This window comes from Haliotis cracherodii, unplaced genomic scaffold, assembly GCF_022045235.1.
Source record: "Haliotis cracherodii isolate W230 unplaced genomic scaffold, xgHalCrac1.p SCAF_4, whole genome shotgun sequence".
In the NCBI taxonomy this organism is placed as follows: domain Eukaryota; kingdom Metazoa; phylum Mollusca; class Gastropoda; order Lepetellida; family Haliotidae; genus Haliotis; species Haliotis cracherodii.
This window is the reverse complement of record NW_027266297.1, coordinates 15,606,288-15,621,600: the sequence shown is the minus strand read 5'-3', so window position 1 is coordinate 15,621,600 and position 15,313 is coordinate 15,606,288. Positions and strand designations below refer to the sequence as shown.

General features: G+C 40.8%; 1 protein-coding gene across 6 annotated transcripts in view; it reads right to left on the bottom strand.

Moving 5' to 3' along the window:
* Positions 1-15,313, bottom strand: part of LOC139478597 (microtubule-associated serine/threonine-protein kinase 3-like) — a 199,131-nt gene that overhangs the window by 131,292 nt on the left and 52,526 nt on the right. For 4 of the 6 annotated variants that reach the window (XM_071261144.1, XM_071261146.1, XM_071261145.1 and 1 more), the window contains exon 2: positions 14,174-14,285. In XM_071261144.1, the coding sequence (XP_071117245.1) occupies positions 14,174-14,285 (112 nt within the window). Of the gene's footprint in view, positions 1-1,034; positions 3,168-14,173; positions 14,286-15,313 lie in introns of those variants that run through there. The other 2 variants (XM_071261148.1, XM_071261149.1) reach the window with 2 other exon arrangements.

Here is a 15,313-nt window from a genome sequence, read left to right as displayed (position 1 = left end):
AAATAATTATCATTAATTTTCTTCAAAGAACCTTTCCTCTTCTGCTGTGGAATCAAGCAAACTAGACGTGGTTAGTTTGATCTAGACTTGCCTTGGCTTTTCGTAAAAACAAATACCTAAAAAATATAAATTTCACAGTCCTGTTGAAGGACTACAAATTTTATTGTTAGGACTGTTTTAGACATACCACTGAAAAGATGGTCGTCAATAAAGTATTATTTAATACCTTGAAACTATTTTTCAAGAATTTGTGTTCTACAAACTAAGACCCAAACATCAAGAAAATTAAATAATCTATCCTACATTTAAGATCTAATCAATGTATACTAGTATCAAGACACAGCACCTGAAAAAAAGTGTTATCAATAAGGTTCGACTAAAAACCTTTGAAAATATTTCTCAATACTTCTTACAAGATCTCATCATTCTGGTTTGGTCATCTGTAGTTATAAATGGGCAATACCTTTTTAATCATAATCCTTTTTCAAAGAGAAATTACACTCTCATTGTTCATAAAGCCAGATTGGTTTCTTATATCTAGAAATATAGTCAGTGCTAACAGGTGCTTTCACCATTCCTCTACACAGCAACATTGAAACTCTGCATCATACTAGAAATTCAAATTTTACAAGATGAGAACTTTACTTACAATATCTACTCAACATGGAAAAATGTTACATTGGCAAGCAAATGGCAATAAATAAGTTTTTCATCATATGATTGAGATGTTGTAAAGAAGCTCGAAGAAAGCAAAAATATTAGATATCTATAAGACAGAAAATACAGATGATTGAAATTGAAAAAGATTGAAAAGAAAATCACATGAAATATTCATCCTCACTTCACTGGAAAAAAAAGAAATGTTTTCAGGGTAAAAATGCTGAAAAATAATAGGTCTGGTCTGAACAAAATAAATGATTCACAGATTTGTTAGACAATATCTGGTACCAAGTATGAAACTGATGGCAAAGAAAGAAATTATGATTGACATGGACCTAATGATTCCAATTTTTGAGAAGTTTAAAGCAACCTACAGTGATGGGTGCATCTCCCTCGGATTCTGTGTCCGTGAAGGATGTTATCCGGACTCGGAGCATACATCCTCTTCTTCGTACGATTACCGGAACCTCCTCTTCGTATACCGTTGATTCGTTCAGTTTCAGTTCGTTTGGAATACACTGATATCCAGTAATGGCTTCCGATCTTCCATTCTGAGACATGATCCTGTTGGTATGACCAGACTCAAGCTGGTATCAATAAAATATGGAATTGTTCTTGTTGGTATTTCTCCATATTATGATCACAGCGCATTAGCCCATCTTTTACTGTTAATATTGCAAACGAAACCTGGAAGCATGGATGAGTTGGAGTACCATGACCCTGGTCACCATTCTGGTCAGCAGCAGCCGCCTCTGGACACAGGGTAATCACCAGTGACCAACTGATAAGGGTTCTGCCAGCTGCCAGCTTCTTGGCTACAACTCTCCTAGTCCGGACTGGAAAGAGTCATCCTCACGTTGCAACTCACATGAAAATGTTTTTAAGCTGCGCGGTATTCAATGGATTGTGATCCACATCTCAGAAGCTGTTAATCAATACCTACGCCAATGATATCTGTGTGGGAGAGGAGTGCAACCGCCTGAACCACGAGCAGACGCACAAAGTCGAAAGTAGGAGGATTGACCCCTAGAAACACTGTATTCCACCTGTCACAGTCCCCATCCAGACTATCACACTAATTCCACTTCCGACGTCCGGTGCTTACTTCTACCATTTACGCAAGCTAGGCTCTGTCTCCAGAGCACTACTCTGTTTAACAACTCTTCCCAAAGGTTGCTTCCACCGAGCCAATTGTTTCTTTTACGTCAGTGAAGGAAGCGTGCGGACAGCAATTGCCCAAGAATGTAGGGCTGTGATCGGAGTGAATACAAACCAGTCGATATATGAACGTCTTTCAGTGTGGTTGGTGTTCCCCTGCAGCTTGGAACCTCATGCTGTGTATGTGAGTCTGTACAGATATGCTCAGACAGTGGTCACAGGGCTCCAACTTCCAATCCTACTTACTGTCAATTACACGCTTAACACAGTCAACCGAGAACCACTAAGTAGTTCAAATCCCCAGAGCCAGAGGGATCCCCTCTCACACTCGACAATATGGACTAAATCTACCTCCACATACACCCAGCAGTTCTCCAGGTACACTGTCAAAACATAATGACCAACAGCAATAAAACATTAATTATTGGCTGTATAGCAGTCCGCAGCCTCCTTGCAGAGCACACGGCTCTCAGGTCAAGACACACCGAGAATTCAACACAGAAACACTATATCAAATTCCTCCAGCTATGCACATGTAAAAATGGCTAATGTCTTAGTTTTTGAGATTCTTTGTTGTGTGAGTGGATGTCTGTGAGGTAAACAAACTGGTAGCTGGGGAAGAAGAATCTCCACCAGCTGGCTGCACAGCCTAGCTTCTGACTCAAATACCTGCAGTATCGTGTACAGTGGCAGCAGGATTCCCATAGAATAATCAAGCATGCATCAGGGCTCCACTGTTAGTCAAGTCCAACTGAATCACTTGCCAAGCAGGGCATGTTATATATTCCCACCTATAGTTATGGTATTGATTCACATGTACACAGCTTGTTCACAGATAAACAGTGTCCTATTCAGCACCAAAACAACAGACTCATCAAGCGAACAGTCCAATGTTTCACATCAACTGTTGTATACATATTGAGAGCTAAACGAGTCTCAGATGACTGATAAAGGACACCAGTGAAGTAATCTGTCGTATCGTCCCAGTATTCAGTCTCAGTATCCAGTTGGATCAAGATGACATTCAGACTCTGTCACATTTTTTAGTGGTCGCAACAATTTTGATATTTGTCACACATTCAAATATGAAGGCAAGTGTGACACACTGTTGCCAACCAACAGACAAGTGAGAAGTGCAAGAGCTGTATCTACATGACATGGTCCCATTCGTTATCAGTGAAATACACACGTCGCCAACACTACTTGTCAGATCACCACGGTTCAGTCCTTTCATGAAACACACACTTAAACATGTTGAACGTCAACACAGATCCACCTGAGCATTCCCTCCATGTGAGGAAATGTTTGCTTGGAAGCTCAATTTCATACAACAAATTATGGAGATGAAATGAAATTCCCATTTCAATGAATCTCTGCACAAGCAATATCATACTACACCATATGACGTCAGTGGATTTAACACAGCTGTTGTATAGAGTTACCTAACATCCAACAAGTAGGGATTTGTGTCCCAGTCAATAACAATACTCTAGCTCAGATGGCCTCAGCAATGTAATCAGGACAGCAACTTTCTGTCTAGTCACAGGCCTTTTGAATAAATCAAGCTCTGTTGTTGGGGTACGGCGACACATGGATAAGCCCCTCAGACACTTGTTTTATCCCCTTTATGCTGAATACCAGGCAAGGTAATAAAAAGCACCATCTCTTATAAATATAAATACAGTTACGTTGCAAAAAGAAATTGACTTTGTGACACAAATTTTTGTGTGTGAAACAAGTAATTATTTCTGAAAGTTAAACCTCTATCCATCATAGGAAACCAAGGATTGACAACATCAGTTATTACTGTATCTTTTGTGATTTGGCAGAGATGCTGCAAGGCTAACTTGGCAGTTCAAAAATGTGAAATATCAACCAATGGAAGGCATTCAATCACACGACCGACTCATCAATTTGCAGTGACTTTAACAACTTAGAGTATACCGTATTCAACGTAATAAGCGCCCAGGGCGCTCTCAGAATTAGAAATAGGGGGCTCTTATTAGAATATTATTTTGGTGAAAGGAAAACAGAGTTGAAAGATAGATTTCGTGGTTATGCTGACAGCCTGAAATGTTTATGTACGACAGATATATTTTTCCAGAATTTAATTGCCCATAATTAAGGGTGCATATAACACACGAGTGCGTATTATACGGGGAAAAATAAGTCTTTTGTGTATTAATCAATCGGAAGGGGTGCCAATTGGGATTGTTCACTAGCCAATATATTAGCAAATATCAAAGTGGGTGCTTATTAGAGCGGGGCACTTATTACGTCGAATACGGTATGTGAGCCATATGTCATGTGACATGACCAACAAGGTAGAAAGTGGAGTGACAGGAATGTGGACTAAGCCAGCTGATGAGTGTTTCATCTACCCACAAGGCTGTGTGACCTAACATGCCCAACAACAGAACATAACAGCTCACAATCAGCTTGCATGTCTAACATAGCCCTATACCTCTTTAGTATACCTCTACCCTGTCCATCTACCCCTACCCCTCTACCCAATGTCCATCCACCCCTACCCCTCTATCCAATGTCCATCTAACCTGTCCATCTATCCTTATGCCTCTACCCTGTCCATCTACCCCTATGTCTCCACCCTCTCCATCTTCCCCTATGTCCATCTACCCTATGTCCATCTACCCCTATGTCCATCTACCCTATGTCCATCTACCCCTATGTCCATCTACCCTATGTCCATCTACCCTATGTCCATCTTCCCCTATGTCCATCTACCCTATGTCCATCTACCCTATGTCCATCTACCCCTATGAGTCTGCCCTGTCCATCTACCCCTACACCTCTTTCCCTATGCCGCTAATCTGTCCATCTACCCCTGTCCATCTACCCCTATGCCATTACCACTATGCCATTACCTTGTCCATCTACCCCTATGCCTCTACCCCTATGCCACTACCCTGTCCATCTACCCTTATACTTCTACCCCTATGCCACTACCCTGTCCATCTACCCCTAAGCCTCTACCCCGTCCATCTACCCCTAAGCCTCTACCCTGTCCATCTACTTCTGTCCATCTACCCCTGTGCTGCTACCCCTATGCCTCTACCCTATCCATCTACCCATATGCCACTACCCCTATGTCCATCTACTCTGTCCATCTACCCATATGCCACTACCCCTATGTCCATCTACCCATATGCCACTACCCCTATGTCCATCTACCCCTATGCCTCTACCCTATCCATCTACCCATATGCCACTACCCCTATGTCCATCTACTCTGTCCATCTACCCCTATGCCACTACCCTGTCCATCTACCCTCATACCTCAACCCTGTCCATCCAACCTTATACCTCTTTTCCTATGCCGCTACCCTGTCCAGCTACCCTTATACCTCTACCCTGTCCATCTACCCTTATACCTCTACTCCTATGCCGCTACCCTGTCCAGCTACCCTTATACCTCTACCCTGTCCATCTACCCTTATACCTCTACTCCTATGCCGCTACCCTGTCCAGCTACCCTTATACCTCTACCCTGTCCATCTACCCCTATGCCTCAACCCCTACACCTCTACATTGTCCCTCTACATTGTCCATCTACCCGTATACCTCTAACCCTACGCCTTTATCTGTACAACTCTACCCCCTACACCTCAACCCCTATACATCTACCCCTATACAACTACAATAATCTACTCCTAATGACCTTCATTAAAATTAAAGAATAGACCACCATAAAACTAAACCAAACCATCAGTTAATTCCAAGAGATGCCAAACCATCAAAAACATAATCTTGGCAAAAATATTCTATAATAAAATAAATTGTTGTCAAAATACAATTGTATAAGTGATGTACAAACTAGTTTTCAATCCATCACCAATAATTTATACCTCAAGCAATTCAATTCTATACCCATTAAGCTGCGTGAAAATGATTGAGAAATTCAAATACACTTCTATATAGAGGAACGGATTGATCACCTTCCAAACACAGATACACATGTGGCAGCTGTTCCCCAGCACAAACAACCCCTCCTGACGAATGACAAGATAGTCATAATGCTTGCCGGGGCCACCAGGGCAAATACCACAGAAGAAACACGCTTTCCCCACAGTCCAGTCGGTACCACCCAGTCTGACCAGCTGATAACTAAGCAGATGTCCATGTAACAGCTATCTTGCATCTGGAAATATTTGCACAAGTTGGATTTTATGCAAACATTTTGTTTTTAGGGTTTCCATGGTAACCATTGCAATCAATATCTGCATTAGTCTGTGAATTGACAAGCTCAATATGTTAGGAATGTGGTTTTCTGGGAAAGCCAAGTCCAAACAGTGAGGTGTTTTCCATGACAATTTCAGGCAAAAATATTGTAATATTACAAGATCAATGATGGCATAAAATCATTTGGTCTTTTCAATTATTATCGGAGATCATCATTATCATGTACAATCTGCTGGATAGCCATACCGCTGGGAAAACAAGCATGTGAGTTGGCACATGAGAAAATGCATTTTCTGGCCGAATATAAAAAATAATGATCACTATGATTAATATCAAGGCGAATGATCAGTGATCATCTTAACATCCCTTGAGGATGATTCTGTAACGATCCTCTGTGGTTAAGGATTTTTTGGCAGTTACAAAATTAATGTTGTGGCACAAAAGCACTATACAGTGAAAAGTGTTTTGTTTTCCCATTGTACCTGAATACCCAGCGACTTATTGAAGGGATCCTGGATCCTTAAGTTTCTTTCTGCTGTGGTATCAATAATAATATTAATATTAATGATAAAAGATAACAGTGTTATCACTATCCCCCACCATGGGGCACATTAGAATTTTGTTTGCTCATAAAGCAGTGAATATAAGCTCTAAAACAAATTCCTATAAAGCCTTAAGGAGTGATAGGCACTTGGGCTGCTTTATGTCATTAGAAGAAATTACTAATGTGAAATTAATACTCATAAAAGGCACCTTTCTCTGGAAAAAATTACTCAATCTCGATAAGTATCTCTTAGATAAGCTGACTTCAGTAGTTTCTGAGAAACTTGTCCCCATTTCACGCAGTATTCACTAAGCTGAAATGCACAGAGCAAGGGCAAGAACTTTGTAAAAAATGAATTCACGACACCAGTTTTTGAGATCATGATCAGTAGCATCAGTGTGTAAAACTTCATTTCTCTGACTCAAATAGTTTTTTAGAAAATTTGTTCCCTTTGAGAAGTGGACGGACGGAAGGATGGACGCCCCACATCGTGGCAGGGGATAATAGTGAATTTACAGAATGCCTAATATGCATTAATGGGTGCTCATTGGTGCTGTACATATGATATAAATACATGTTAAAAGTACAGTCTCGATCCGCTGAATACCAGTATTACAAAATAGGCAGGCCTAAACATGTAACTATTAATTTTAGTTATGACAAGGGGCCCTTTACATTTATAACAGACTCTGCAGGTACATACTGGCTGTACTTGAAAATACTTATTATGGATGCAGGATGATTGACCTGAGTGATGACAAGTGTCATGTTATCTTGTCTTAATCCTCACAAATTCTGTTCCAACTAATCATCATACAAAATCATGAAATGACCGGAATTGGAAAACCATGATCATAAGAATGGCATAAAAACTCTATTTGTGTGGGCATGGAAGCCAAGCCATCAGCTGCATGATGGGCAAACACTGTCCAAAAGCCAACACAATCATGTCAAAATACATACCGGGTAGTTTGTTGGAAACATCGGATTGATCATGACTGAACCATGTTGACACTGATACTGTATTGTTGGTTGGTTTTTAACGCCTCACTCAGCAGTATTCCAGCTATATGACAGAGGTCTGTAATAATCAAGTCTGGACCAGATAATCCAGTGATTAACATCATTAACATCGATCTACACCATTGGGATACGATGACATGCATCAACCAAGTCAGCGAGTCTGACCACCCGATCCCGTTAGTCGCCTCTTACGACAAGCATAGTTGCTTTTTATGGCAGGCATGGGTTGCTGAAGACCTATTCTACTCCGGATCTTCAAGGGTAACTGATACTGTAAACATACTGCACTTTACACATGGTGCACACAAACAATGTATTGATTTCTATGTCCGAAAACTCCTCCAAGCTACAGTACTCTCCTACCCAGAGTTCCTTCCTGTCAACCTAGTTCCTCTGACACAGGCCAGCAAGATGTGATGATTCATCCCACCTTACCCAGTCCATTCAACACATTTCATATGGTTTTCATCTATTTGATTTTGGAAAAGTCTAAACATTTTGTTAAACATGTCATGAAATTGTTAACTATCATTGAGAAAATATCATAAAATGTGAAAAACTATTTCCAATTTCATATTTATCCTTGATGTAAGGTTCCATGTGCAGACATACAAGACCTATGGATAACTTGCAATACTGTCATTTTGATTCCAGCCAACTCGGCAAGGGTGGAAACTAGACTTTTACAGTCAGTTAACTCCCTTGCCTTGGGACAATGTCACTGCTCAAGACAAGTACACAACACTATACAGCCGTGGTGAGGAAGGGGAGGTAACTCCCACTAATACCACATACAGATTGAGCTGTCTCGGGTATATCATACAAATCTTTATCCATAGTGCTCTGTCAAGCTTGTAAATATTTTGAAAATAGACAAATACATGTGGTAATTCCCACAAATGGTAAAATGATACGATCTGTGCCATGTTATACCTACAAGCTTACAGGTCACTATCGCTCTGTACCTGAGAAGTTAAAACCACATTCTTCAACACTGAAACTAACCATACTGCCCAATTTTCTTACCCACAAACCTGAATAAAAACTTTCTATCTCCTTATAACATGACAATTAAACGCTTACAGCTACGCAGGTTGTGAGTCAGACTTTACCATCTCTGCATGACTCACTTCATATTGACCAGGAATCTGCCGTTTTTCCCAATGTCATTTATCACAAAAAGAGTATTTCCTTAAGAAAATAATCACCTGATAATTGACGGAACTGCACTTCAATCATATGTAGTTTTTCATATGCCGAATATCAGCAGAGCTGTTCACTGAAATTCTTGACCTGATCACCAAAGTTATAATTTGATGCAGCATCCATTGTACAGCAAAATACTTTTAAACACCATATCTAAAATGGAGCAGTGAGTGAGTGAGTTGGGTTTAACGCCGCTTTTATATAGTTTTAACATTATTCAAGTTATATCAGCATGTCAGCTTAATGTGGGAGGAAAGCACGAAGTGATGCAAGACGTTTACCACTTCGATGAAACCTACAAGCACGGGTATGGTGCTGACAAACCTAGAAATATAATCAGGGCGAACCGGGATTCGAACCCACAATCATAGGTTTCTGGCGTGCCCAAGGGAGGCAACTCTGCACAGTAAATCATGGCGCCTTAATCGACTGGGCCACCAGTGCTCCTTCAAATAGAGCAGAGAAGGCTACATGATGCTATTACATGGACCCTATAATATTCACACACCTGAACTAAATTTGAATTCTTTGGAAGTGAATTTGAGCTAGCAGTCACAAACAGGAGCTGAAAGTCATGACAATGTACATGGTGTTTTCGAGTAACACTAACCAACAAACGAAAACAAATTCATGAGAATTTCTGATAGTAATCTGACACTATAATAAAGACAACAGCAATAATATTCAAAAGAGTGAGTGAGTATGGTTTTACGCCGTTTTTAGCAATATTCCAGCAATATCACGGCGGGGAAGACTAGAAATGGGCTTCACACATTGTACCCATGTCGGGAATCGAGCCCAGGTCTTAAGCGTGACGAGTGAACGCTTTAACCACTAGGCTACCCGACCACCCAAATATATAAAAGACCTCACACAACAATATAAACGGTAATCAAAGATACATAATTCATAATGGTACAAAAAAAATAAAAATAAATAAATAATCTGATAAAAGTCAAACAGACATTAAGAAATCAGAAATCTCCACTGCCTGACTACAGTAATAAGATATTTTCATTGCTCTAAAAACCAATGGGATCAGAACACGCATCAATTTAACAAGAGAATTATTGACGAGTCATTATATGATATCTCTATGCTGTACGAGTGTTATGGAGATCCTAATTCATTGTCCTGGCAGAAGCAATGCTACTGTTACAGGCTGATCAGGAAAGCTTTATAACAAGAGTGACAGCTGCACAGGTCTAATAACACTATATGGATTCTATTGCTGGGCTGGATGTACCTCATCTTTACATCTGTTCCATGCTAATACATTGAAAGTAACAAACGACAAACATTTCGTTTTCAGGTCAAAAGTGATTGAGTGGGTATGTCAGCAATATTTCAGCAATATTCCAGCAATATTCCAGCAATATCATGGCAGAGGACACCAGACATGGTCTGGTCAAAAGTTCCCAAAAACTTATGCTTCCATTCTTACAATTTCTGACTGCCATCAATAGAATCATCTACAGATAGATAATTATTCACATACTGGGTACGTCTATATTGCAGAAGTGAGTTACTGTTATTGGAGAACAAAGCATTTATCAATCTTGATACAGGTAGGCAATATTTGTCATAATGCATCCCTGAAAGAGCTCTATTGTATCATCATGGTTATTTTCTGCCAGACTTATCAACTCTACTCATTTACATATTTACTGAGCTACAGATATGAAGCGAATTTGCGTAAAATAACCCCCCAAAATATTCAAAACGCAATTACTTTAAATTGACTTGCATACAGAAAAGCATACATTAAATGAAAATCTCAAATGTATAAAAACAGCTCGTGTAAAAACCCATTGAAGTCTTTTCAGCATGCATACAAAGGAGCTAATTTCCGAAACACCATTACAAACTAATTTACTTTCCAAGTCAAGCCTATATATTTAGAACAGTTATATACATCAAAAACATTATTTCATTTTTTTTTAAATCTTAAAATGTTCACTAATTTTGGGAAAACCCCAATATAGTGCTGAATAGATGAGTGAAAACATTTTGGTTACCCATTGAAAAATCTAATAACCCAATTAAAACAGAAACCCCAGAGTAAAAACTCAATTGCACAAAAAGTTATCTGGAGCTCTGTATTTATACATCAACAAAACATATCCTTAACCTTCAAATTCAATACTACAATCACAAGTTCCAACCAGTCATTTTGTTTGTTGTTTAACGCCGCACAGAAATATTCGAACTATATGACGGCAGTCTGTAAATAATGAAGTCTGGACCAGACAATCTAGTGATCGACATCATGAACACTGATCCACGCCACTGGGATACAATGACATGCATCAACCAAGTCAGCGAACCTGACCACTCGATCCCATTAGTCACCTATTACAACAAGCATGGGTTGCTGAAGACCTATTCTAACCAAGATCTTCGTGGGGGTGCATAACACTGGGTAACTCTGAATGCATATAAGTTTGATTACATAAACGGGTAAGGTAAGCTCCCCAACAACTGACCCGTCCCCCACACCCTCCAGTCAGACGTACCCCACCATGCTGAGGCTCCAGACAGTACATCCACAACCATTCTCAGCCAGGGTGAGCACATGTGTAGTCCATGTGGTTGGAGAGCAGATGCAGGAGGGGCATCATGTGCCTCACTTCTACACCTGCATTGACCCCACCCACAGAATGTGTCTGAGAGTGTGGAGCCCCCACCCACAGGACAATGTTAGACACAGCTCGGTATGATGGACGCCCTGTACTCCAGTCAGCATTCTTTGCTTCTTTATTAATAAGGTCATCCGCTGTTGAAATGTCAGCCATTACTGCACACATGGCAAGGATGTACAAGTTGTTTCCTCCCTGCCAGGTACAAGGCCTTCAGCTGCCTCTTCCACTGCACCTTAAACCATCCCTTGCCCCTTCAACCATTCCTTGCCCCTTCAACCATTCCTTGCCCCTTCAACCATCCCTTGCCCCTACAACTTGACCTCTCCAATTCAACCATACCTTGCCCCTCAAACTTGAACACTCCCCTTCAATCATACCTTGCTCCTCCAACCCTACTCTTCCTCTTCAACCATACCCATCTCCTCCATCCATGCCTTGCCCCTTCAACCATACCTTGCCCTTCTAACTTGACCTCTCCAATTCAACCATATCCCCTCCCCTTCAACCATACCCATATCCTCCATCCATGCCTTGCCCCTCGAACTTGACCTCTCCAATTCAACCATATCCCCTCCCCTTCAACCATACCATGCCCCTCCCTCTTAACATACCCCTACGCCTTAAACATGCCTCTGCCCTTTAACATGCCCCTCATCTTTAACATGCCCCTCCCATCTAACCACACCCCTCCACTTTAACATACCCCCTGAACCATATCCCTCCCCTATTACAAGCCCCTCCCCTCTAATCACAACCCTCCCCTTTAACCATAGTCCTGCCCTTTGATATGACCCTCCCCATTAACATGCCCCACATCATTCACATACCCCTCTCCTTTACATACCTTAACCCTTTAATTATACTTGGCATTTTAACAAAGGTGTATGTCACCAAATTATCCGGTATAACACAACTTATTTGTAACACAACATTCAACAAGTAACATAAAACACTCGTAAAATCACAACTCTTGAACATGTCTAGTATCCAGGGTTATTCCCCTTTGATCGATCATACACCATCTCTCCTGGCCTGTGTAATCAATATCTGCTTCAGATGTGTATTCAGTTTCAAGAACTCATATCCACTCAACAACCACGGCACAATTACTTTCACAAATCATCTAATTAAGCCTCACAAATGTCAGGTTTTCCTTGTGTGTGTTTTATCACATATTCGTTTGAAATTAGAGTATACACAATTAGAGTTAGAATGCAGACCAGGTTTCTAGTCCAAACAAGTGAACATGATCTACAGCCTGGTCAATGTCATCTGTCAAAACTATCTCTCTATTGCCTAAATTTCCTAATAACATGATAATGTAATCACAGTATGACTGCACAATTCTTATCAGTAGATGGTCTGTGCATATTTCAGCTTTTATTACATTTCAGCATGTGCAGCCACTGATTCAAGCAAGCAGACAGCAGCGAACAGATACTGAATGAACCAACAAAATGTCCGAATTATCACTGGAACATCATACTTCCAAGGTTTCAGGTTCTTTAGCAGGTTAATGAGTGAGTGAGTGAGTGAGTGAGTGAGTGAGTGAGTGAGTGAGTGAGTGAGTGAGTGAGTTGGTTTTAACGCCGCTTTTAACAGTATTCCAGTCATATCACGGCGTGTCAGCTTAATGTGGGAGGAAAGCCCGAAGTGATGCAGGTCTCAGACGTTTACCACTTCGGTGAAACCCACGAGCACGGGTATGGTGCTGACAAACCTAGAAACATAATCAGGGCGAACCGGGATTCGAACCCACAATCATAGGTTTCTGGCATGCCCAAGGGATGCAACTCTGCACAGCGAATTGCGGCGCCTTAGACGACTGGGCCACTCGTGCCCCCCTAGCAGGTTAATGATCAACAGCAAGATCAGAAATGTGAATCAGAAGACGTCTGTGTCAGAGTCAAAACGCAAGTATCCTAGGGCTTATCCAGCCTGGTAAGACAAATATACACTGAAGACTGGCTGATTAAATATGCATAGCTTCAGAAGGTCTTTGTCCAGAACCTGACATGCGAAGTCCTCATCCCTCAGGTGCTACTTAAATCCATGTCACATGATGTAGACACACAGGAATGTCTTGGAAATATATACAATTTCCTTCAACGATATGATACTACATTATAAATAAATCATGAGAGGACATAAATAATTGAAACTCATACATAATGCCCACCTATTTTCCAAGGCAATGTCCTGTAGGATAATATTCCACATCATGCGATATGGTGGCATCATAACTGGACACAAAGGATGAATGTACCCTTTTCTCATATTTTGAAATGAATCAATATATTTTCTACATTGGATCAAAGGAAACAGGTTTTTCTTGATTTTGTTTATTCTTATTCTGTAGATATTGCCATGGTTTTACAGCTGATGAGCAATGAGTGAGTGAGTCACATCGGCAATATTTCAGCCATATCTGATGAGCAATGAAGCAACAGTTAACAGTGAGTATGTGGGGTTTCACAACAGTCTTCAAATGTAACCAGCTTAAATTTGGAGCTGGCAAACCACTTGTGTCAACCCCCAAGCCTATAGAACTAAGTTTTCAAATTTATGATGTTTTCGGTTTGCATTTCCTAAATTGAGCCCCGTAGTTGCTTTATAAAATGCCATACAATGATAAATATTTGAAATTCAAATGCCTTGAGTAAAATTATAAGAATAAAACACAGAGTAATGTAACTTTGTGTTCACAACTTGACTGTGTACTGAGAGTTATCTCCCTTACCTCATCACTTTCTTCCTCCTCTCTGGCTCTCTCCACGGCTCTCATCAGCAACTTGCGACACTGCACATCGTCAATGTTGTAGTACTCCTGTAGATCATCAGCAGACAGCAGTCTGGAAAACAATAATCACAAACTTCATTTCAACAACACTTTGATCCCATAATAATTTACAAACATCAAACCCGTGAAGATCAAGATTAGACCTGGTCGTCAGCAACCCATGCTTGCCGGAAGAGGCGACTAACCGGTATTGAGCGGTCAGGCTTGCTGACTTGGATGATGCATATCATCGTATCTGAATTGCTGGAATATTGCTGAGTGTGGCATTAAACAACAAACAAACATCAACCCAACTAAACACTCAATCATATTCTCATATTGAATTTGGGGGCACGGGTGGCCCAATCGTCTGAGGCGCCGCGATTTGCTGTGCAGAGTTGCATACCTTGGGCACGCCGGAGACCTATGATTGTGGGTTCGAATCCCGGTTCGCCCCGACTATGTTTCTAGCTTTGTCAGCACCATACCAGTGCTCGTGGGTTTCACCGAAGTGGTAAATGTCTGAGACCTACATCACTTCGGGCTTTCCTCCCACATTAAGCTGATATGCCGTGATATAACTGGAATACTGTTAAAAGCGGCATTAAACCCGACTCACTCACTAACTCACTCATATTGAATTTATTCAGACTCAGGATACGAATGAACTGAAGTGCCCAAATGGAAAATTTAGAATCAACAAGTGACATTTCCTTGTGGACTACCATTTTTACCAACCAAGAAGGAATATGCCAGATCAATTTTGCAGACAGGTAAACAATTAATAGCTTTCTAATGCTGCACGGTGCTTTTACTACCTAATAACACAACCTAAGTTACGGCTGTCGCGACAGCTGTATGTCAAGACAATTGTCTGCGGAATTGGGTACTTCGCTTGAGCAGCTTCACCACTAAACAAACATACACACACATGTTATCTCACCAAGACCCACACTCAAAATGCTGCAGGCACCCTCAATATGACCCACAAATGCAGGAAATCCTCACAGGAAGTAAACATAAACACAGCTGTGTGGTCCGATTTTCATGAATACATATAACTTCAAGTCAAGATAACCTGTCCGATTGTGTTGATACAGT